The 25,350-nt window shown below is 41.1% G+C and overlaps 1 protein-coding gene across 4 annotated transcripts in view; it reads right to left on the bottom strand.

The window, feature by feature from the left end:
* Positions 1-23,034, bottom strand: part of LOC130557614 (DNA-binding protein SATB1) — a 49,513-nt gene extending 26,479 nt beyond the window's left edge. The window contains exons 1-7 of one of the 4 annotated variants that reach the window (XM_057339538.1): positions 22,638-23,034; positions 12,215-12,453; positions 10,303-10,479; positions 7,424-7,550; positions 6,156-6,279; positions 999-1,110; positions 563-640 (exon numbers count right to left, since the gene is read on the bottom strand). In XM_057339538.1, coding sequence (XP_057195521.1) covers positions 563-640; positions 999-1,110; positions 6,156-6,279; positions 7,424-7,550; positions 10,303-10,479; positions 12,215-12,425 — 829 coding nt within the window. In that variant the 5' untranslated portion in view covers positions 12,426-12,453; positions 22,638-23,034. Of the gene's footprint in view, positions 1-562; positions 641-998; positions 1,111-6,155; positions 6,280-7,423; positions 7,551-10,302; positions 10,480-12,214; positions 12,454-13,515; positions 14,508-22,637 lie in introns of those variants that run through there. The other 3 variants (XM_057339536.1, XM_057339540.1, XM_057339537.1) reach the window with 3 other exon arrangements.
* Between the last annotated feature and the right edge of the window lie 2,316 nt (positions 23,035-25,350).

Here is a 25,350-nt window from a genome sequence, read left to right as displayed (position 1 = left end):
CAGAGAGAACCTCCTCTGGAATTCGGCACAAAGCGGGCTGGGATTAGGGGCACAATGGGAGAGAGAATGTGGGTTGGGGGGAGGGAGGGAGGTAAAACCCGGCGGTACGGTGGACTCTGAATGAGAGCTGGCCCGCGCTGGCCTCTTCACCGCTGTGCCGAGAGACGGCTCGCCGCACTCCGCGTGATCCACTTCTTAAAGGTTCACTTACAAAACATGGCACCGAAACCCGCACGCAAATAACCATTAACATGACAGACTAACGCAACAAATATTGCATCTAAAATATACTTTTAATTTCAGTGTGGACGGATACGTGTTGTGTCGGACCTCATAAGAAAACATGACATTCGAGAAAATATTTACTATTTACTGCCACAATAAGAATGTTTGTTGCTTGTATACAACGCGTTTCATGGCACGTATTGGTGTCATCCGATGGAAGGGTCCTGCCGTGAGTCATTAAAACACCACCAGCCGTCACATTTGTGTCAAGGCTCATGAAAAAAGTGGGAAGGAATGCCACAACCGGGGCTGCGGTGTGGTGCGTCACGTGACCTACCTAACGTGGTGGCACGTGGACTGTCGTGGAGGACACATGTCCCCAGGTAGCCCTCCAGCTGCGAGGGCTGGCGCACGACTGCGCAGACACGCATTCACAGGTGTGGAGAGAGAGAGAAACCATTAGTGTGTCGAAAAGTGAACAACGTGCGAAGAGGAAACAAGAGGCAGAAGGTGAAGCAAAACAACTGACAGGTGCCGATTTGAACAATTGGAAAAGTTCAAATCGAATCGTTTTGTTTAACATACGACGTCAAGTCAACGACTGCATTGCAACTGAATAAACTAAAGACTAAAAAGTGCAAGCATAAGCAAGTGTTTATTTACAGGCTTTGTCAAGCCAATATCATTGCGACGTTAACGTAAAATATTAAACAAAAAAGGACAACAAATGCGTCATTTTAACAGTTTTGACAGTCTGGTGTGATTGTGCTTACCTATCATATCTTTTGCCTTTTTGAAGTGTTTATACCAGCGTCCGAATTCTTGACACTTCGCGGCAGACACATTTGCATAGTAAGTGCTGTTAACAATTGATGAAATCATACTCTGCAAGACAGAGACAGTCAACAACGACATTTCAATTCACTTCTACACACAGCATTGTCATAACATTGTGCACACATTATACGCTGGCATCTTGACGTCAAAATAAAAAAACGGAGAAATGCAAATCATGCACAAATATCTCTACTCTCTGCAATAAGGCAAACCAAAAGAATGCATGTCCCTTTCTAACAAATGCCACAGAGTATGAAAGTCAAGTGGAACGAGCCAGAAACGCACAGCAGCAGTGTATATACGGAGGAATCTGTAATGCAGATGAAGCAGATGTTGCTTTGGGGATTTCGGCTGTACAGTCTATGAACGCAACTCATATTCACAATCTGTTTTCAGAGCTGCAGGTTGAGATCTCTGCGCGCTGCCCCCGACGCCACGTTCTTCTTCTATTTTAGTACATTCTGCTCAAAAAAGAAAAGCTGAGACTCCGTTTCATTAAGCCCAACACTTAACACATTAATGACCCGAGGCTACGCAGCGCAGAAATTGTTTTGATTGTTATAAATATTCAAAAGACGAAACCATCTGTTTTAAAATTACAGGTACGCCAGCTTTATCATTTTTATAACGTAAGTAGCACTTGGGGACAGGGAGGGTGGGGACGAGGGCCCAAAATATCCAATACAAGGAACGCGGCACCTTTACGGATAAGTTTAGCTTTTCTTTTGTCAATTCAGGACTCTCAAGTTGAAACATTAAAGTCTCTAAGTTTATTGATTCTAGTTAACATCTCAAACAAAGAAGTGACGACACAATCTCGCAGGAATCTCATTTGCAAGTTTTGCGGTGATGGTTAGGTTTAGGGGAGTTGCTTCGTTTTTGCATCTTTCCTAAAAATCGTACATTCTTGAATGATTAACATTGAATGAATTAAAACAAATTAGCCACCTTGTGAAATTGTAAAAAAAATCCTGCTGGAGTACTTCTCTCCTACTTGTTCTCCGACAGCATTATAAGAACCTATAATGCTACTGCTATGGCATCACAGAAAAAAAAACGTAAAAATGTTTACCTATAGCATCACAGAAAAATGGATTCATATGGATCCATACGGAACATACAGATTCCCACGCGGCATCAAATGGGCTAAAAGTCCCCGTGAACCGCAAGTCGCGATCGTTTTTACTTCCGTATTTTGACGCATTTCCGAGTGAAATGGGATTTCGAATGAGAAAAATAATGGGCGTGGCTTTTGTCTTTCTCTGCGATTTGATTGGATGTATACAAACAGCCGTTGCGTTGGAACTGGCAGCAGAACTGACAGTCGAAGGGGAGGAGTTAACGGGTGCTCCGCCCAAGCCGTCTAACATACGTCATTTAAGACGGATAGTCACTACAGGACGGAAGTGCTTTTTCAGATTTTAACTGAAGATTATGAGCGCACACCAATTTTAAAAAGACAATGACCCACATTGATAAACTATTAAGAATAAACGCTGCAATATTTCATGAAAAAATAGGCATTGTCATTTTTTATTTCACTGGGACTTTAAAAATGTTGTCTTGGCATCGTATGGAATTGTGAAGGGTCTCGAGCCATAAAAGCCTTTCTGAACTGTTGTTTTAAGAATGCACATCACTGACAGGTGCACACTTCAGCAGGAACCGGCAAAACAAGGTGAAAGTGCATACATCACCGCGTCTGCTCGAGAAGGACTATTAACCTTTACTGCCAAAGCTCACGCTGCTACAGAAATGAAAAGTGAATAAAAGTATCTAAGATGAAGACCCTCCAAAGCGAGAGTGGAATGTGAAACCACAGTCTGACCTCCGAGACCGTCGCCGGGCAGCTGCACTTCTGAAGGCCAACTGGTGCTTTAAATGTCACCCGCAGCCTTTCTCATCGCTGATCTCAGAGCAACAATCATTAGAGATATCTGCTGCAAGGGCGATAATGTAAACAAGCAACTGACAACAGCAGAGAAATAAAAAATTACCCATAATTCCATGTGTCAAAGATACGCTTTGATATCGCGGTCCCAAAGCGGGTACCGTTCTCCACGCTGACAACCATGTTGTGAAAATCAATGTTCCTTAATCACCGTACATCGCGTCATATGAGCCGGCGACTTCACACAAACCATGCGGATAAAGACCACAGAACCGTGCCGTACCGAGCGCCACAAACCATCAACAGGTAATAGAACGGGACCCTTTAAATGATAAACATCTCAGGATCTTATCGGCGAGGCCAGGAAGTCTGTCACGCATCTGATTTTCCGTCATAGGAGTGGTGCTCTAGATCTAGCCATGCACTCCCTGTTAATACTTCCGCGCATCTTTCTCTCCCGCAGAGCGACTATTCGCATAGTGTAGAAGCGCCACCTCTGCTTCACTAATAAAAAACACATCTTAATTACGTCTCTTTCCGTGCATTCTATGAGGAAGAGAAAGAGGCCCGTTTCAAATCCTGAGCTCAGCCCACAAAGATGGCATTTGATGGCTATTGCCTGCTACGCAACTACACAGCTGCTCCTCCGGGGCCACCGGGTGGGTGGGAAGATCTTTTGTTTCGCTCGTCCGAGGGGACACTGGGGTTAAGTTTGCTCACAGAGAAACACGCGTGTGATGAATGACAGCTGATGAGAGGGAGAGGACCGCAACACTCGGATAACAAACGTCCATGTATGTGATGATAGCTACAACGTCCATGTATGTGTTCTTTGTAAGGCATCTTTAAGACAAACACGCAACCTTTACAGGCCAAGAGACATCCATGCAGACTCCTAAACACCAACATCAACAATATGGACTTTTGTACACATGCAGATTAAAAGGGATACTTTCGTAAAGGGACAGTTCATCCAATAATGAAAACTCTTTCATCATTTCCTCATCCTCATTTCATTCCAAATATGACTTTGATTTTTGCAGAACACAAAAAATCTTTTCACAACGTTGGTAACAAAACAACATTAAACCCTATTGACTTCCACTCTATGAACACAAAACCGCCAAGACATTTCTCAAAATATCTTCTTTTGTGTTCCACAGAAAAAAAGAGTCACGTACAGGTTTTCGACCACATGAGGGTGAATCAAAGATGACAAAAGTGTGATTTTTGTGTCTAGTGGCCATCACCCTAAAGACACAAGACTCCCTATTTATAATCCAACACGTCATAATTCTCCGTCTCTATTTATTAAAGAGTTACTATTACAATGTCCTTATAATGACATTTCATGCAGTGTGTGATGTCGCTGTGTGTGAATGTAAGCAGCCTGCCAAGTTGTAAAGCCGAAAGTGAACGAATAAGTTATTGGCTTGGAAAAAAAGGAGTCGACTCAGAATCACGCAAACGAGTCGCCTGTCCTTCTAATTTCAGTTCCGGGTCGGATTTGCGTCATTTGGTGTAACGCCCACCTACGTTCCATTTGCGACACTGTACACGATAGACCAATCACAGCAGACTAGACCGTCTGACCAATCGGATCAGAGTCGGCTGACAGAAAGGAGGGGATTAGACCGATGAATCGCCGACGAATCATTTGAGAGTCCGTCAAGACGTAATAATAACTGCCTAGTATTTGAAAATAAACAAGCCATAAACCAAAGTAAAAAAAATCAAATATTTTAGTCTTTAACCTTTTCACATTTACTATGGAGTTTTAAGAAGACACTAATCCTGTAAAGATCAGCTCTTTCCGTTCAACAGCACAGCTGTACGGCAGAAATAACATCAGTCACCTGGAGCGGCCCACCTACCGAAAACAACTCCAACACGTTTCTAAGTGGCAGACGATGTCTCATGTTCTAAGCGAGACGGAACTAAAATTAGATGACGACAACTCCCACTTTCATGCCAGGGAGAGAATCTAAAACAACAAAAGCGGAAAACCCCCTCCCCCAAAAAACTGCAGCACACGCCGGCCGGCCGGCCTGCAGCGTGCGAGCGGCTCTAATTCAGTGTAAGTACCGGGCGGGCGCTCGGTGGGAATAGCTCACATATGGACTGTAAACAGAGTGATTAGAGAGATGTGGAGCGGCCCAGCCCCTGTGCTGGCTGAACAGCACCCTGGGACTCTTTACATCACAACACTCCACACATCCTCAAAACGCACACACACACACACACCTGCAGGTAAAGAATGAGCTTTCCTGAGCTGAAAAATATCTACAGTCTCTCCAACACAAAAGCGCTTTTTCTATACAGCTCAGAGTCTGAATCTCGCATAAACGTGTCCCAGGTCACATTTCACCCAAAATCAAGAGAAATTAAACCGGTTTTTGGAGATGCACCGATACGTCGGCCAATATCTGCATCGGTCGATAAAAGCAATTTAACAGCCGATGATCAGGTCCGATAAATACTGTAAATCAAAGGAGGAAAAGAAAATGCTATGAATTCGTGCTTAAAATGTTAAGAAACATCCACGTTAATAGTCACTGTATGAATTAATAACATTCAGAAAGTAATGAAACATTAATTTAATCTTACGAATTTAGTTCATATAACGTTATCGGTGTCTGCAGATATCACTCTGAATCATTTGAAATTTAGTATGGGTGCGACTTTTCTTGTTATTCACAATGACTGTTCTCGTTTCCTTCTCATTGCGATAACGCAACATATAAATAAGTAAATATAAACAGGTTCCAATGAAACTTTTAGTTACGATATGTAACAGTCATGAGAACTGGCGGCATCAATTGTGCTCAACCGTCACGAAAATAACACGAAAAATTCCCAATCCTAAAGTTAGACCATTCCTTTCTTTTGATTTTGGGGCGAAATCCGACACGTCCACATTCTCGCCCGGTTCTGTGAGATTCGCCCGCAGCGTTCCGCAGCTTGCGATGCATTATCAAGATCATTGTGGTTCCTCCATTGTTTACCCAACAATACCTCACATTCACAACTACAAGCGCCGCTACAGCGGCAGCAAAATCAAGTGCATTAATCTACAGGGATGACAATGGCTATTGATTTGGATTTCTATGGCGATTCTGTCCATTTCCACTCGATCAAACTCTGGGCATTCGAAAAGGGACACTCGCAATCCTGGCAACTAGGAGGTGGAAAGCTCCAGCACCTGTGATAAGGGACATTCTTTTGCCAAAGAGCTCTGGTTCATGTCTTTGAGTAACTCCTTGAGGGCATTTCTTACTGTAGAGTGGGTCCACTGCTCTGGTGGAAGGTCTTCCAGTTTAGGACAACTGCAGAGAGGGAAAGGTCGAGAGACACAGAGGGAAAGAAAAAAGAGAGACACTGAGAACTGGGCTGTGCCTCCCTGCTGCAAGCGTCCCTGCAAGACAGACAGATTTCATTTGGCGCACGCAGCAGATGCATCTGGAGTCTCTCTCTTTCTCGCTCTCTCTCCTGATTGTTCTGATTAGTTAATTACTTTATACAACACATCTGCTGTATTGATGCATGAATTATACATCAGCTGCATGTAGCGACTATTATTTCACGTTACCTCCACCTTCCCGCCTTGATGTGCTCGCTGCAACGATTTGAGGCGTTTCCATCTCGATTTAGAAGCAGGATGCATTAAAAATGACCATCTAAATACTTTATGAAAAAACCTGCATTTAAAGCATTTCATGCATGTTTGAATAAAGGGCGGCGGCGGCGGCGAATCAACGGCGAAAACACAGCTGCATTCAGGGCGTCGTTAATGATTGCTTGTTCAATAGGACGCAATAAACGGCACGCTGCCAAGAAAATATCGCAATGCCCAATGCAAAGAACACGCAGAGATGTTCGACGGCCTTATGCGTCACTAATGGCAATCTGACACGTGTCGTTTGTTCAATGTTAACGTGAACGCTGACCTTATTTTGCACTAATGGTCTACAATTGATCGGAGCATTTTATTCCAAATATGTCTTTTCCTCATAAACTTCCGTCAACGTATAATAACGTCCTGAGAAATGAGCCATAAAGCTTTAAGCATCGCATCAATCGAAAAAATAAATAATAATAAAATCTAAAAGTAAAACGGGTTGCCAGGTTTCACTTTATTAAAACATGACTCAACCAACTGCATTCGTTCGTCGACCAACGGCAAACTGGCGGAGTGAAACCGGTTTGAAAATACAGAAATTAAGAACGGATACTCTACATTTAAACATCAAAATTAAAACTAACTCTAGTAGTACAGAGAAGAAACACCTTAAACGGAGAGACATCTGCAGGGCTTTTGGGAACGGCAGAGAGATATACAAATGAAGAGGCCGACTGCATGGAGAGAGAGAGAAAGGAAGAGGTATATATATGTGGCTTGTGGGAAAACAGCACTGTATGTTGTGGCGGTGCTCTGCTGTGTTGTGGCTTCAGTCTACGGGAAACACTGACCTGTGAAGCTGGATTTTCAGTGTGACCACATGGTACACATCCTGTAACATGTCTGCCACTGTGGCGTCGGGCGCATCCGTCACGTAGGAAAGGGGTACGGGGTTCCACTTGCCCACCTGAATCAGACCTGCGGTCAGGGAACATTCACACAGGTAAACCACAGCTGGCAATATTATGGCACATATACAGTATGCCACGGTACCTCATATTCCAATTTAAGGTATGCTAAAGATTAACATGGTAAGGTTACCTACATTTGCTTATATAAACAACATTTTAATATGAAAGTCGATTGTGACTTATGTTCTGCCAAATTCAAGGTGTAGAAAGTGATCCCACAATGCACTGTCAGTGTTGAATGAATTATATTTTAAATGTTAAACTTCACAAAGTATTAATGAACCATTTCAACCAACATTTCTGTGGGCTGTTTTTATGTTTCTTTGCGTATATCATTAGCTTAGCAACGTGCCGACATTAAACTCTATTGAAATCAATTTGTCTTTTGTGTGCTTTGCATCAAGTGTGCTATTTGTATAAGATGCTGCCTATGTAGGCAGTACTGTAGACGGCACACTTTGAAATAGAGCCGTGATATTCTCACAGCATATTCTATGGTAAAAGCACGGTAAACATTTCTCATCTTCTCTTTCGACTGACACTACATGAGTGATAGGAAATAAGAGATCCAGAAGATCTGAGGAAAATATGATGGACAGCCAGCAATAAATTACAGGCTGAAGGCTCGGCTCTTAAAATAGCCCCCAGCTCCATTAGGAGAGCAATTAGAAACTGCAGGCCCACCTCCACACTCGTTCCCATTGAGAAAAGTGTGATTACAGAGAGCAGAGGAACTGGAGGTGCACCTGTGTGTGCCTGCTTCTACCCACAATCCCCTCTGCCGTCTGCATCGGGTCAGCTCGAGCAGAACCGTGCATGAACTACCTGAACGTAGCCAAGAAATCGCTCCAAAAATATCTCTCTTTAGCCTCCAAAAATATCTGTGAGCATCTGCCCGGCGTTTTATGACTCATGGTTCTGATCAAGAGCAAAATGTATGCATGATGGCTCGGGAGAAACGGGTTTGATGAATGCTGTTCCTAAGGATGGGTAAACGTGTGCGCTTTTATGATCGACTAGTCTGAATAACTAGTATGGAAGCACTTTATAATTGTGCTGATTAAAGGCTCGTTCACACCAAGAACGCGTTTTGTTTAAACATTGTGCGCTGCATTTGAACATTTTAACATGTGCTAGCCCTTTAAATTAGCGTCGATTTTGAATGGCTGTTGATGCTTTATTGTTCATCAGCGGGGGGAATCTGAAATATCCCTGCAATATCGCTCCTCTGTATAGTCATAGTTATAGTCGTGGACTCTATTCTCTTACATCTAAAACAATTTTTGAAAACGTCCTTTTTGGTTATCATTATGGCTCTTGATGTGAACGGCATTAGGTTAAAAACAGCTGGGGCGCGATGTAAACACATTGTGTACGCACAAGACAGGCACTGAAATACGTTTACGCAATTGGTCACCTTGGAATTATACGGTTCTATCCGACATTTTTAACAAAATAGAGTTATTCACAATTCTTATTAAGTCAAATAGAATGCAAAAACTTTTAAGCTTGTTATCTCAAAACTGCCCAGAACGCAGATAACCTTAAAATTCCAAGGCGACGAAATGTCTATGTGAATATCGGGATTTATAAAAAATTAAGTTTTATTAAATACTGTAAATTTAAGCACAATTTAAGGATGAAATTTATATAAATAGAATGTAACCATCTTGGGTCATGTTTTTAAAACGGTCCTTAACTTGACGAGGCGTCATAAAACCTTTAGCACTTAAAGTGATGCTTCACCCAAAAATGAAAATTCTGTCATCATTTACTCACCTTCGAGTTGTTCCAAATGTGTATAAATTTCTGGTAACACTTCAGTATAGGGGGCAATTCTCACTATTAACTAGTTGTTATTAGCATGCCTATTATTGGCATATTGGCTGTTTATTAGCACTTATAAAGCACATATTCTGCATGACCATACTCTACATCCCTAATCCTACCCGATACCTAAACCTAATAACTACTAACTATTAATAAGCAACAAATTAAGAGTTTATTGAGGGAAAAAGTCGTAGTTAATGGTGTGTTAATTGTCCCCTATACTGAAGTGTGAGCAAATTTCTTTGTTATGATGAACACAGAGAAAGATATTTGGAAAAAAAATTTTGGAATCATTTTTTTCCCTCTTGAACACAAAAGAAGACATTTTGAAGAATGTAGGACAGCAAACAGTTCTGGGGCACTTTTGACAACCATTGTTTTTTTCCTGCTATGGTAGTCAATGGTTGTTGAGATCTGTTTGGTTATAACATTTACATTTATGCATTTAACAGACGATTGTATCCAAAGCGACTTACATTGCATTATACTATACATTTGTATCTGAGTATGTGCAATCCCCTGGGAGCGAACCCATAACCTTGGCATTGCTAGCGCCATGCTCTGAGCTCCAGGAAAGCTAATATAAGCTTATAAGCATTATTCCAAATATCTTTCTCTGTGTCAGAACAAAGAAATTTATACACATTTGGAACAACTCGAAGGTGAGCAAATGATGATAGTATTTTCATTTTTGGGTGAAGTATCCCTCTAAAAACAACAAAGAGCACAATATGCAACAACACAGACCCTTGGAAAATATCGAGACATTTTCACTGCACAAAACTATGGACTGTTCATTATGAGACCGTCATTCACAGCAAGTGATTTGGAGACGTTTCGATGGCTGTAACAGCATTGCTTTAAAGAAAATGAATTCAGAAGAATTGGATAAATTCCAAGAGATTACCACTGTGATGGTAAAAAAATACCTTTGGCCTGTGCGGCGGAACTGTGTGAGTAACCCAGCGAGAGCAGGGCCATCTCGATGAGCTGGTTGAAGAGCATGTCCTTCCTGACCAGCACGAACTCGGCATGTTCCTCTTTGCTGTCAAACTCAATTGGGCTCTCGTAGTGCTCCACCACACAAAACACTGGCAGCATGTTACCTAGAGAAAATAACAGTGTGTATGTTACACGTCACCACTTATAGACAAACATCAGATGTGAACCACAGCATTATTGCTGTATGTTTCAATGTACAGACAATAAAATGCACTAGTTTATTTACAGAAGAAGCACTATGCCACTAGGATGCTCTCATCGTTGCTATGCAGTTGCTAGGGTATTTCCCCCCAAGTCTCTACGATATTCTAATTCTTAGAAATGGCTCAAGTCACATCCTTTTATTTAAGTCTATGGAAATTTTAAGTCCAAGCACATAAAGCTAATAGCAGGCTTTTGGCACAAACCAAAGTATTGGCTTCCGATTTGTCCAAAGATTAAGCATTTTAAAACAAACCCTTACCCCTATTATGAGCAATACTTACAGTAGCAAGCATATCTCATTATCAAATAACTGTAATCTGTTAATTTAACGCTATAATGTCCTTACAATAAAGCAGCGCTGTAACGTATATAATAAGATCAGAACAGAGGAGAAGCTGAGAAGACGGTGTCAATGAAACAGCTCCGTTTTTAAACATGTTATCACGCTAAAAGGTTACAGGTCTGCAGGGTTTAGCGGTTTATTTTATTGTTGATGTGCTCAAATCACATTAGAACCCTTCTTCAGGCACATCCCAGAAGCATTCCCACGATGCCACGCTACGTCTCCCCATGTACCTTACAGCCTTGAGGTTTTACGAGTCTTTGCAAACAGCTCGCTGCTATCGGGGAGAAAGCGAGAACCTCCGTCCAAAGCCGTCATGTGTTGGGGTTTACTGTGCAAATATCACATAATACCAGCCAGCTGCAACACTCCAGTGATGAAATTTTGAGAATTTCTCGATCTTTCTGACCCGGCAACTTTGTGTTCGCAAGGTTTATGGGGGTTATATCAACGGCTTCCGTCCGGCCAATCGTAATAGATCATATTTCTGATCCTCACGGTCGCGGCTGCTTAAGAATTCGACCGTTTTCTGGAAAAGAATCGATAAATAGGGTAAATCATGAGCAGATGCCAAGGAATGTGCTGAACCGAAGCTTTTCCATTTTTAATAGATAAAGATCTAACAATAAAGACTGCTGTGTCGGTTCGTTTCGGGATCAATACGCGCTTTGTTTCCACGGAGCTCACGGTAAATATTATTCAGCTGAAACAATGAATACTCTAGCCTACAAAGTTCAGTAAGTACTCAGCAAAGTTCTGTGTTTACCATAAATAATAATAGTTGTTGCCCGGAGAGCTATAGAACACATTGCAGGACCATTCGTAGCTGACACCGGCGGTTATAGAGAAAGCGTTCTTCCTTTAAACATAAACTGCAGATATTTGCTGCAGAAAAAATGTATTACATCAAATCCAAAACTAATAGAAATCATCAGCGTTACAAATTTACCTTTCAATTAAAACGTTTTATTTGATGCATTAAAGTACAATACACCAGCAACTGTTTTTCAACGCTGTGTGTGAACACATTAAATGCTAAATGGACAGAATTATGTGTTAAACAAGAAATGTGATGAATATCTATACACAGCCCAGTACCATTCATGATCGATTAGACACCTGCCTTCAACACTGTGCCGGATAGCCCCACCCACTGTGAAATTCCATTGGTCCAAGATTCCACTTTACACACGTGTTAAACTGTCAAATACGTTACGATTGCTTGTAACCGATTTTTTTGTGCGGACACACAAAGCGCACCGCGACTGGCTCAAAAAAAAAAGCAAACTCACCCCTCTTGTGGCAGGTCTTCAGGTGATGCCCGGACGGTTTAAAGGGCAGTCCGGAGAGTTTACCGCCAGTGCTACCCAGACGGGACCGGCCTAGCGGGCTTCCGTTCTGTTCCAAACGGGCCATCTTAGCGGGAGGGGCCTTGCTGTCATTCATACTGCTGACCATCTCGCAGTTCTCCTTCCCCAGGCAAGTTTCGCTGAGATGCTCCATGGTTCTCAGCACCACTACTCACGGTCACCTGAAGAGAAAATCCAACAAGATCTTTAGGTCAGGGCTGCGGGAAGAAGCCGTTGAGTGTATATGTGAATATATATGAAAATCAGGATACAAAATAAAAGTCTTTAAGCTATCACTGTTGGCAGAGAAAACTAAAAAAAATTATAAATATATATTAAATAACCCAAATAAATATTAATTGTAACTGTCGTCCAACTAAACTGTAGTGCCATGTAACATTAGGCCTGATTTGACATCATGTTGCCATTCTTCAGAGCATGTATTATGTATGTCGAACCCGCTTCAGAATCCCTTGTGCAGAACAAGCTAGTTTTTGTGCAGTGGCATTAATGTGCAGAAGAGTGCACTTTAGTGATCGCCGCACCGTACAACATCCCTTTCCACAGAGAAACAAGACAGGCGGGCCAACAAATACTTTCCTGCAATTAAAACCGTTTAAAAGACCATAAATTCCTCACGGAAGTGGATCATGTTCCGCAAGTGAAAATGTTTGATATCTTCGGTTACATGCTACTGACAGCTGTTTGTTTTCACTGGCCCCTTTCTAAAGCTTTCTCTACAATGACAACAATAGAGAGTTTGTATAATCCAGGATTACAAGAAAAGGGAAGTGCACCTCGTCTCAACGTCGCATTTACAGAGATAAGAGAACGCTGCAGCAGACAGCATGACAGACAGGGTCAGATTTCATCAAACAGGCCAAACAAGACATCAGACATGCAGCAATAAATTCCACAGCGTGGAACAAAAGTTGAACTTTTGTGACTTCATATAAGGACCCATAAAACAGGTGTAGTGAGCCTATATATGCACAGACAAAGATCTGCCTCCAGTGAACTTTCTACACTGATCTGTGGATTTACTTTTAAAGCAGAAACATTTTTGTCTGTATGGCAAGAAATAATCCTATTGTGCAGGCATATATTTTTTCCTAGCGAATAGATATTCTTGTTTTCATTTCTAGACTGAAAAGCAAGGATTCTAAGCCATTCAATCAGGAAAAATGTGCGAAAAAATGCCACAGTAGAAATAATAAAGCCAAGTTAAATAAGCAATAACTCACCAGTTTGAGACGAGCATATAAGGAGTTCTGGATGAACAGCGCCTTCAAGTTTTGGCAGGAGGAGTAAAAACTTCACGTCGATTTACTCTAATACAAGTCTTACGACAACGCACTCCAAAATCCTCAAAATGACCGAAATAAATACTATTCTGACCTTAAACACAAAACTTCAAGTTTCCCACGCCAAGACCCTAATATCACAGATTTCATTCATTAATTTGAGCAGATTTACAACTGCATATATGTACCGCAAAGTCTATTTTGACTACTTTACAATCTAAAGAAATGTAAAGCAAAACGCAGATGCACGAAATGAACCTTTCCTGTAACGATCTCCGACAAGTCTATAGAGTTCAATAGAGTTTACACGCGACCGCGGGGCACATCCACCGGGACGACCGTGCGTTCTGCGCGCAAAATAATCCTTAAAAATAAAAGTAACCGCCAGCATTCCCTACGCGTCCCATTCCGCTTTAACAACACAAGCACACGGTCAAACACAACGCGTACGATCTCCTCTCATCTGTCCGAACAGCAGCACGAAGCCACGGCGACCTGCAGTATCATCTCAAGCCGATGCTCGATATGCGGATCCCCGAAAGCAGCTTTAAAAGTCCGCGATACACTTTCGCGCGTCGAATGTAACATCAAAGCGTTCCGAACATTCCGCACAGCGCTACATTGTATCTCCCGCTCGTTACATTTGTAACATTCGCAACATTCGCGTTCGGTCCGTTTCTTTCTCTTTCCCTTCTGTTCTCTCTCTCTTTCTCGCTCTGTATGTGTGTGCGAGTCTCTCGCTCTCTATCTCTCTTTCTCTCGCTCTGTCCCCATTAAATTATTAGTTGCATTGACTCATCCCTCCCCTCGCCGAGCTGCCTGCCGCGTTCCTCATCTCTACAGGCGAATAAACCTCCTAAACGACGCGATTTAAGGCGGATCTCGAGTCCCCCCGCGTCGGCCGATGTCCTGAAGGAGGACAGACGCGAAAATAAAGTAAAAGTGCCGGCGAAAAGAAACGCACGGGGGACAGAGATGATGATGATGATGGTGGTGGATTTCAGCCTGTAAGCGCGCAGGAATTTTTAATAAGCTTGATTAGAGTGAGGCGGTTCTGCATTTATTATTGAAGAATAATAGCACACGCATCGATGTATACACGCATTGAGAACAACGCGCAGAATTGTTGATGGAATAAAAACGGGTGTGTGTTTGGCATATTGGAGCTGATGCGTTCAGTTGCACAGAAAAAAACAGCAATAAGCGTTCGCACAATACAATGCAATTCTGCGTCTGCATTACATAGTAGATAAAGGATGCACACTGTGGATTTCGATCCCAAAGAAACGCACGTAGATGTTAATGATGAGTTTATTATGAAAAGCGAGATCAAATAAACGCGCTCTTGTATTTCCGATTATATGGATCGTATCCATAAATCTGATCATACCGTAACCGTTTATTAACACGTTTGTGTTTTTAAAAGTTGCGAAAAGCCTCTAAGAGTCGTATAATAATTCTTATTGCAAAAGGACGCGCCATCTGTCAGTGATGCTGCTGCACCACACACACACACGCACGCACGCACACACACACACACACACACTCGCAGGTGATAGCAAACGTCTAATGTACTGCAAGCACACAGATCTAATTTCAGTAAATGCGACACTTGAGAATTATAATAAATGGTATTCATATAGCAACCTTTAAAACAAGGTTTACATAAAGCATATTAACAGTATACTTTGGTAAAAAATGTGCAGTTGCAATTTGATCTAACACATAGACATTACTGTTGTTGTTGGTGTAACCAATGTAGTAAGGATGTTGCAGTGATATTGACCGTTTCATTAAATACATTTAAATAAATTTAGTTTAAAAAAAAGTTATTTTTAATTTTTTTTAATAAATGGGAATTATTGCTTTATGGAGAGCAACACATCTATCTACTGCAATGAGAGATGATTCAGAGGTACTTGCTGCATCACAATAAAGATGACAGTCATGTATAATTATGAGTAAGGGTCAAGGGTCAAAGGTCAATCAACCATGGTGGTCTGGATCACATCCCAACCTGTATGGTTTAAACCCAGCCTGTTTTTTGGAATTTTAACAAACCCAACCAACCAAGCAAAACATTTTTACATTCAGTGATCCATTCAATCACGTGTTTAAAATTACATGCAGTAAATATTGCTTTTTGCTTCTCCCGTTGTATGAGATTAAACCATATCGCTGATTCAGTCAACATGGGTCTGGTTAAATGGTAACCAAGCACATGTCCATGCCAGCATCAACAATTATAATGACTAATAGGCCCAATAATTAATAACAGTGGAGCCAGTAAAGGTTTTTGTTTTTAATAGCAGGGTGTGTAACATGTATAGACACGAAATTGAGGGTAATAAAGCTATATGAAGTCAGCAGAGGTGATGAACGACAAAACAAGTATCACTGTTTTGAAAAACAGGAAATGTAAGTGGGGGGGCGATGACAAAAATGGACGTGTCCTTTAAGGGGATGCTGACTACATAGCATACAGCAAATAGTTCTCAAATTAAAAACTCAAGTTATGTTCACGTTTTGGGGGATTTTTTGTGTTGACCCACTCAATGCTATATCAACTCATACTGTATATCACGCAGGCGTTACGCACGCTTCCGGCGTTGATGTGTATTTGCACAAAGGTTGCTTCTGCTGTTTTGAGATGTTAGCCCTTGCACAACACAGTGGGTGGCGTAACAGCTACAATGTAGTTCTTAGATCAAAACTAATATGGACAGCATTATATTGACATTTAACACTGGGGCTACTCTGTTGGAAATGATCTTAACAAGTTATCTCAACAAAATTCTCAAAAACTACATTTAATTTTACAACCTGATGTCAAGTTCCTCATTCAATAACATTTGACTTAAAAATGAATTTGTGTTATCTTGTCTTCAATAATAAAATTCAATTACTGCACTCTGAATATGTTAATGGAAGATGCTTTGATCCTAGTGACTTAAAGCATCTTTAAGGTTGACAATTTGTGGAAATCAAACCCATGTTGCCATTGTTTGCTCCACACTCTAACAGCAGAGCTACACGAACACGCAGCTCACTAAAGCAAATCCGTTGGTTTCGACATCAAACCCATCACAAACGCATTGTGCAGCTACAACGTTCCCTCTTTTCTCTTCGCCTCGGAATGGAAACGCTGGCCGACCGCAGCGGTAAGCGGAGTGTGGCCGCCATGTTGCCGTGCTGTGGCAGCAATCTCCTTTGCACTTGTACAAGAGCATCACACAATTTTTGCCGGCCCTGCCAGGAGGGTCCTGCCTGCTGCCAACAGGTGCAGTCACTGCCAAGAGCCCTGGCACACACACACACGCGCCGCCCAACAACACCCAGTCTAACTTCCAGAAGGGCATGCGGATTCACAGAGCAGAAATGATTTGATCAACTGTGGTTATCATTCAGCTCGCACCTATTTAAAGAAGGGTAAACACCAGAGTTTAAAAAGCCAAACTCAAGGGAATATATAATGGACACCTCTACGCTACTGCATAAAAAAGTAAAACACGACAATTATTAATGAACGAAATACACAAAGGCATGATAATGCAACAAGATAAATAAATGCGAATACTTCAAGCTGTTATATTAAGAACCTTCTAGAAGAGTGTCATTCAAATTTAACGTAAAACTGATTCATTTATTAAGAAAAAAAGACACATTTTAGGTTACCTATAATAATATTTTATAATGCATCAGAACTTATGCAAGTACCTATTTTATTTTATTTTATTAAAAAAAAAAAAATTAGAGAAGACAGATATCTAAATCACGTTTTAACAACAGGTTGACCTGATCATATTTAAATCGTTTTATTAAAAAAAGAGAGCCATTTCTAATCTTAAATTTTTTTTTATTTATATCAAAGGTGATTGATTTATTCAGGATTTATTCAATCCCCACAATGGTTGTTTTACAATGTCTCGTAATGTATCCATTTCATTACCACCTATTTGCCCTGGAATAGCACACTACCGGCAAGCAGACGTCCAAACTTAGAAAGCCAGAAAGTAAAATCGTCCTCATTTTAGCAGCACCAGAGGCATTTTTATCACTCCGCACATTTCAACAGCCCTATTCTGAACGCCTGCACGCGTAGGTGTTGTTTAGCCTATGTGCTTTCCACTTCCGCAATGTTAAATGTGCATTAACAAGATTATTTGAGGTAGTGTTATAAATCAGAGCCAAGAGCATCTCGGCAGTTTGATAACACAAACAGCATGGGGTAAAATCATCAGTGCCCACCACATACTGATGAGAAAGAGCGAATCAATGCGGAGGCAAATGGGCAGTACACAAACCTATTAAAACGTGAAGACGGCTGCGTTCAAAACAAAGATTTCCTGGAAATATGAAAACGTGGATCTCATTACAGTGTCTAAATATTGCTTGGTAACGCATTTCAGAATACAAGAACTGTATTTTAGTTGATTATTTATAACTCACGTTGTGTGCTGGATAAAAGCTAAAGGGATGCCCAAAAAAGGGCACCGGGGGTCAAAGTCTTCAACGCTTCCTCCAAACCAACATTATTTATCGTGAAACCACAAGGACCATGTCGAAAATACAGCAGACTCACGCAGCCTAGTCATTTCTCTCTAGTGCGCACCGTGTCATCTGTAGTGTACAGTATGAAGTTCCCCTGTGGCTTCTCTGTGCATCTGAACGGCAGTCAGATAATATGTGCGAGACTTTCAAATCAGTGCGTGCGTGTTTAGGCTATTTTCAGCGAGATGAATTCTAAAGTCTGGCCACCGATGACTGAAAGACGCACAAAACAGATCCTGCTCCATTCAGACTCCCGAAGGGACGTCTATTAATTATTAAAAAACAATTATTTCCTCTCAGAGCACGAGAGAGGCTCTTTATCGGCTCATCACTTGTTTATTTCTGGCTTTTATCGAATTATAAAACAAATCCGTCATCTAACGATCAAGTAAGATCGGTTTCAAGGCCGGGGAAATTACTTTTGTGTCACTGGAGGAGGCCGGCGTCACATGATCAAATAATTACCTCTCTAATTTCTGCCTCGTGGATTGCAATGCATCAACAATTAATAGAGTTCAAGCGACAGAGAGAGAGAAAACAGTGTGGATGTTTGTCCGAGGTTTGTTGAGGTTTCAAACAGACGGGCCCACGCGGAACTTTCGGTTGAACCGCAACGGCCATTATTCAAGTTCCGTGCATTTGCCATTTTGGTTGATCTGAATCTTGCAGTGACCAACACTTTACGTTTAAATCAACATCTATTATCCACAAAAACCACGCAGGAAATCTGCGAAGTCCGTGTGGGCCTGCTGACAAGCGAGTATGCGTTTCGTATGTAAGATCAACCGGAGACACCAGGATGTGGAGGACATCTAAAAAAAGGTAAAAATCATGGAAATGCTCGGTGCTAGCAATGATAAGGTCACGAGTTCAATTCCCAGACAAAGAATACTCTCTTTGCAAACCAATATGCAAATGTAAATAAACATGACCTGAAACATCAAACCCCTGTAAAGACATCACGACGATATGCAGAAATATTCCTCTTTCAATTTTTTGTTTTAAGCAAATCAAACCAAATCAAAAGCAACAAGCGAAAGCCCTTTGCTTCTTTTGAGTGTTCAACACCGCAAAGGAAAAGATGCGTGTAGAGTCGACTGCGAGTTAATCTGCGTCTCTTCAAATCTCAAAGTGTGTGTGTGTGTGTATCCGCAGTAAAAGAGTATCTTTTCTAATTGTTTCTTCGGAGTATGTGGGTGGGTATTAAAACCCTGATCTTTTGCAGTATGTGCATTCCTCTGATACATACGGCTTTCTTTGTGCCGCCTTACCAGAACAAAGGACTCGAGAAAACCTACACAGATCGGATAACGACAAGCATAGAAATACAAGACAATAACAGCAGATCAAAACATGTGGGGTGTCTAAATTTAGGTTGGACCGAATGTAAAAAGGTTTAAGGTAGCTCCGAGTGCCTATTTCAAATTCTATTAGTAATGGTGCTGCTGAGAACGATAATATTGCCGTCGCGATTTTACACGAATGTCACTTAGCCGAGCCGTGACCAAATCGACATGACGCACTTCTGACACTTTGTTTTCTGAAAGGATCCGGCCACGATTCTTAAAGCCAGATAAAAGGAGGCGAATAAAGAGAGTTCGCGCTTTAGGAATTAAAGATGCCGATTTTCACACGACGATCAAATTAAGACGTGCTGATATATGCAAATCGCCTTCGAAAAAGTTTCGAAAAATAAGGCTAAATTATTCTGAAGTCTCGAGTTCGGCGCGCATGTCGTCGTCTGCCTGTTCTACACGCTTGACTCACAGCCCAAGTATGCGCATACAGTCCTTCGTTTTTCTTTCTCTCTTTTTTCCCCAAACTGGTTCGAGCTTGTCATCAAAAGTCTCTGAATCATTGTTACCTTTCCTAACTATTAGAAATCATAACAGTTCTTTCCCAACAGGGTGGAATCTCTAAGCAGCCGCATATTAAAAAACGAGACAGACCTCTTATTTGCTGGCGACAGTCTAATAAATGCATACGCTGGCAGCTAAACAGGTATTTACCTCGCTCAAACCACAAGTATAATTCTTCTCCTTGCTGAGCTGTTATTTTACCCTGCTGTTCATTATACCGCCGTGCTAAAGACGATTAATGCTTTTACCCTAGATATCACTTTTGACTGCGCTACAAGTCTGAGGCACCCGGACCGACCGAGACGCTCACGATCTCACATCCCGCTGGGGGGCGAGGAATTCAAGATTTCCAAAGTCGTTGCGGTTGTGCTCTTTTGAAGCGATGGCAACACGAATGGGTGTGTACTTTGATTGCATTCACTTATAACATGACAAATCATGCAAGACGGAGTGGAAATAATTCATCAAGGACAAGTTGCCTTGATTATGCTCTCAGGTGCATTTTCCCCAGCGCTGAAAATAACTGATGCACCGTGCCGGGTAATTGGTCTCGAAGGGTCAGGGGGGCAAACGCTGTGCGTTCTCTCCCTGACAATGATGCCCGCTCTACTCGGAGAGACTCTCTGGCTTCTGAATTTTGGGTGTTCGTCACAAGTGGTCTGACAAATTGGAGGTCAATTAGGCAGGAATGTATGGCGTGAGGGGTTGAAGAACATCACCTTGTGCCTGCGCCGAACCAAGCGAGACTGACTTCCTGTAGTTATTCGCAGGATGTGCAACACGTTCAGTTCAGTTAACACACGGTTTTTCATAGCAGCTTCGCACGGCCCGTGTGATAGAAAACAATGCCAAAGATTTGGGGCACAGATATCTTCACAACTGATGAATCAGAACGCTCAGTGTCAGAGAGAGCGATTCGACAACAACCAGCCGTGGAAATGAGGTTAAATCATGCCAATAAAAATGGTTAACAACTTTCAGTTCGAGATCAAGGGGGCCCACGCGGTTTCACATTAGCAAACTGTACGTTTCAAAGTGACAGCACGGGTAAAAATGAGAAACCTTGACAATAGCAACAGCTTTCATGTTGAACAGCACTTACAAGAAGCAAACCTGACACTGGCAGGAAAACTCACAAGATCTATTCTGAGAAACACTGACCAGAGCAACCGCATTAATTCTACCCTAGATAACTAGATGGGTTGGAAGTAATCTCTCAAGAAGAATGACCTCTATTTCTACCGCACTGACCTGTTAATAAGAGATCGCTTTGCAGTGCAATGCAAATGAAAAGTGTGTCAGTTACACAACAAATATTTCAGGCACGTACCTTTCCGCAATTTAAATGTATTCATTTTATTGCAATGCATTAATTGCAACCATGTCTAGTTGCATTTTACGCGTCTCATATCTCACAGTATCAGCTGCACTGCAATAATCACGTTTTGACACATAACTTGTGGGCCGCACTTTAACCACGAGTAACAGTGAGGGGCGATGCACGTATGAAGGGGGCTTAGATCTTCCTGAAATCATGCACTTGCTAAAACTCTTCTTAGCTTGCCGTTCTTTACCAACGTACCATAACTGTAGCACAATCACAGTCAACCATAACAGTACCGTACCTACATTTCAATGCAACGCCTGATGAAACACATTCTATTGTAATTTATTCCATCACACCCCATATGATTGCCAAATAATTTCATTAGCTCCACATTCAAACACACATGCAAATGCATCCGTTCTATTTGTTAAAAATGTCTAAATTATGGAAAAATAATCAAAATTCATCTCAGCGCTGAGCAATTATTTTTAGTATGGAAAAAACAATGATCTCTCTGAATCCTTAATGCTTTTTGAAAAAATATTGTCTGTCTGTTAAACAGATTCTGATGAACTCTAAACGTATTCCCAATTAGGTTGCAGGAAGAATGCGTTAAAATAAAGACCCCACAATGAATTTTTAGACACTCGGAATAACATGCAATTGTTAGACATGTCAACTAACATGCATTTGATGTTCGACATTTGACAAGCTAGTGTTTATAAAAAAATGATATTGCATTGTTCACTAATTTCGTTTTCTGCACTCATTTTCCTGAAATATGATTGCTTTTAAACTCCCTTTGCTTGTATTTTTTTCTTTGCACATAAATGCATTTCTTAAATGAAATGAACTTATAGTTCTCATGGGTTATACAGAGTCCTGACCCCCAGACTGTTTCACAAAAACTCATCTGCTGTCATAATCTGGACATGCACAGTTATAGCCTACACAACACATGCTCTGAGAGAGAAACGCCGGTACAGTATGACATTTTCTTTAGCACGTGTTAAGACAGTATCCAAATGTACTTTTGCAAACAGTTTAAAATCTACATTTAAACACTGAACAATATATTTATACAAAATATACGCTTGAAATATTTCAGTATAAAAAATACCATGGCATCTAATGGTATGCGTGCAATGATTTTTTCTCGCTTTATCAATTCTTTATTACGCAATCTTTTGATAAGAGAAAGCGGCAAAGACATCTGACTGTGCGTTACAAATACAGCAGCTTTGCGCTCGGAGCAGATGTTCTTGCACTCGAATGTGACACGCTCAAAGACATCAGAGAAATAAAGCAAGCCAACAGAACAATACCTTAGAGAAGTTAGCAGTCTCCACGGAACCTCTCGTTTTCCATCAAAAAGTTCAGAATGCTCGTTCAACTTCGTGCCCACCTTGAGAGATCCGAAGCCGGAGAGCGTCCACGGCACCGAGCGCTGATGGAGATGCAACTGTCACTGTGCGTAAGCGCTGAAGTTGGGAGCACACGGAGTGTACGCAACGTGGGCTGCGGTGCTGGATAGAGGCGCTATAGGAGGAGGAGATGGAGGAGGAGGGTTTGAGCTGTGTGAGAGGGGTGTCAGGTAAACGAACCGCCCCTCCCCGTTTCCATAAGACATTCTGCCAGCTGTGGCGCAGCGCGTCTTCATGCCCCACTTTGATTTTTTTTTTTTTTGGAGAGGCGCCTCTCCGTGCGCGGCTCTCCGGGGACTTATCCACTCTCGCACTCAACCATTCCCATATTTACACATCACATGTTAAAAATGTCAGGAATAAATAAGGACTGCACGAAATTATTTAAAACTCTGCCATCCACAGCCACGAGTGCGTTTACACTTCTAGTCGTTTTATTTCATATAAGCCATCGTATGTTTTCACACACATTTGCAACTCTGACACCAAAGCTCATCTAAGTACAAGATTTCTTATTTTAATGCACATTTACCTGCTCATTTATAAATCAAGGCGAGTTTTTTTTCATGTAAGCTCGAGCATATTGATAGCCTAATGAGTTTAAAATTATAGTTAGCCTAAATATGTTTCAGAGAGAGAAATACTATTTTTTTGTAAAGATGAAATCTCCTTAAAGGTTTGTCATGATGCGCATTTGATGTGGATGCTATAAACGCGCCTTTGTCCATTCAAGATATTCAGATTTATTTTATTTTTATATTATATTTTTTATCGTAAATATATATCAATTATTCAATACTTTGCTTCTTGATTTTTTTTGACGATTTATGTTGTTCTTAATTTAAAAAAATCTATCCTTCGGAGTGTTGATTTATGACATTTAGCTTAGATTTTGTTATTTTAAATTATTCAAATTTAGCCAAACAAACGACATTGTAAAAAATGCTGTAAATTACAGCACAAATCGAACGTGTTTTAAATACCTTATTTATTCACTTTAGCTGTCTTTGAGTCCTCCACCACCAGTGCAAGACATTGATTTAATGCCAGACTTAACTCTTCATCACCTGTTAACTTGTCACAAAAAACAGCGGTCACATTGATTTTATTTCTCTCAATGCGGGGAAAAGGACAGTGAGATGAAACTGTAGCATAAATTAACATGCACGTTTTTACGCACAGGTTATTGTCACATAAGATGAGGTTGAATTCTTTCAAACATGACTCATCCGTGCCAGACGCACTAACACTGTAGTGACTCACATTGTTAGAAAGGTTTGCCGTTTCTTCACATAATCTCTATAGGTTAATCTGCTTTGGACATTTATCCGACAATAAAGACGTAACCCCGAAAACATTCCCAGCATACGAACTTAAACTGCGAAGAGAGGAAAATAAGGGTAGTCTATTAATATTTTCATATTATTACGTTTTTAATTTTTACATTCAACTCACTTCATTTTAAATTTAGAAATATTAGGCCAGTGTTTTAAACTCATGTATATTTGAAGTTTAAATATTCTCACTCAGTCAAGACACATTCATTTAACCAAATGCATTTGAATGGTAATGTCGGCGTGCTTATTCATTCCTGTAAAGTAAACCTGTACTGTTATGTATAGAAATTGCATCATGAGGAAAAGGTAAATGAATGCAATGCAGCAATCTGACCTTTGAGAGAGAAGGTGGCCATGCGTCACCTGTTGCAATAGCGCAAGGTAAATGATGCGTCCGCATGTTTGCGTATTGATCTGCATGTTGCGGTGTAATTTTCACAGGAACGGAAATTGTGCTACGTTGTTTACTTTACACCATGGAAACAAACTTTCTGTACATTTCCAAATACATTAACACCTCGGACTTGTTAACTAGGCCACCATTTATAGGAAATCGTTCACAATGTATTGACGTATCATACTTAAAAGATGCCACTGAAAAATAAGAAAAAATAAAAAATCAACAAGTCCTCGCATTTGAAATCGACAATTTCTGAATATCTTTTTGCCATTTTAGTCAAATATTAATTCAATAATCCCCCAAGGCTGCTGCTTATCGTTAGAGACGTTTCTTGTCACCATTACAGTGCGAGTGTTTCTCAGAAAACTCGCCCAAATAGTGACTTCGGGACTCCACAAAAGCCAAGCTGGTTTCATTTATCAGTGGCATTCATAATTTTCAATGTCTCTGTATGAATCATAGTCACGCAGCAGTTTCAGGGGAGTAATCTCGTGTGGGAGAGATAGAGAGCGAATGGGGTGAAGTCCTTAAGTCTGACAGATAGATATGAGAATATTTTCAAAGATAATATTTAACTGTGGGACAGACGTGGCTTTCAATCACAGGGAGTACTGGGGATGAAGGTCAGGGGACCAGACTTTGATGTGCTACTTTCCCGAGTGACCACAAGAGGGCTCAGTAGTGCTCCAGTGGTGGAGAGAGCAACCTGGCCAGTGATGATCTTTCATTCGGTTCCAGCTTTCAAATAATCCAAAACATTTAAAAACAAACTATACGTACATAAAATCTATGATCTGGATACATATACATACCTGTATAGTTCCTGCCTCGGATGCTTCCACAGCAGCCGTTCATGGATGTCAATACGTGATAGGCT

Source organism: Triplophysa rosa, linkage group LG8 (genome assembly GCF_024868665.1).
Source record: "Triplophysa rosa linkage group LG8, Trosa_1v2, whole genome shotgun sequence".
NCBI classification, from domain to species: domain Eukaryota; kingdom Metazoa; phylum Chordata; class Actinopteri; order Cypriniformes; family Nemacheilidae; genus Triplophysa; species Triplophysa rosa.
The sequence above is the reverse complement of the archived record's forward strand: the minus strand, read 5'-3'. Positions and strand labels throughout refer to the sequence as shown.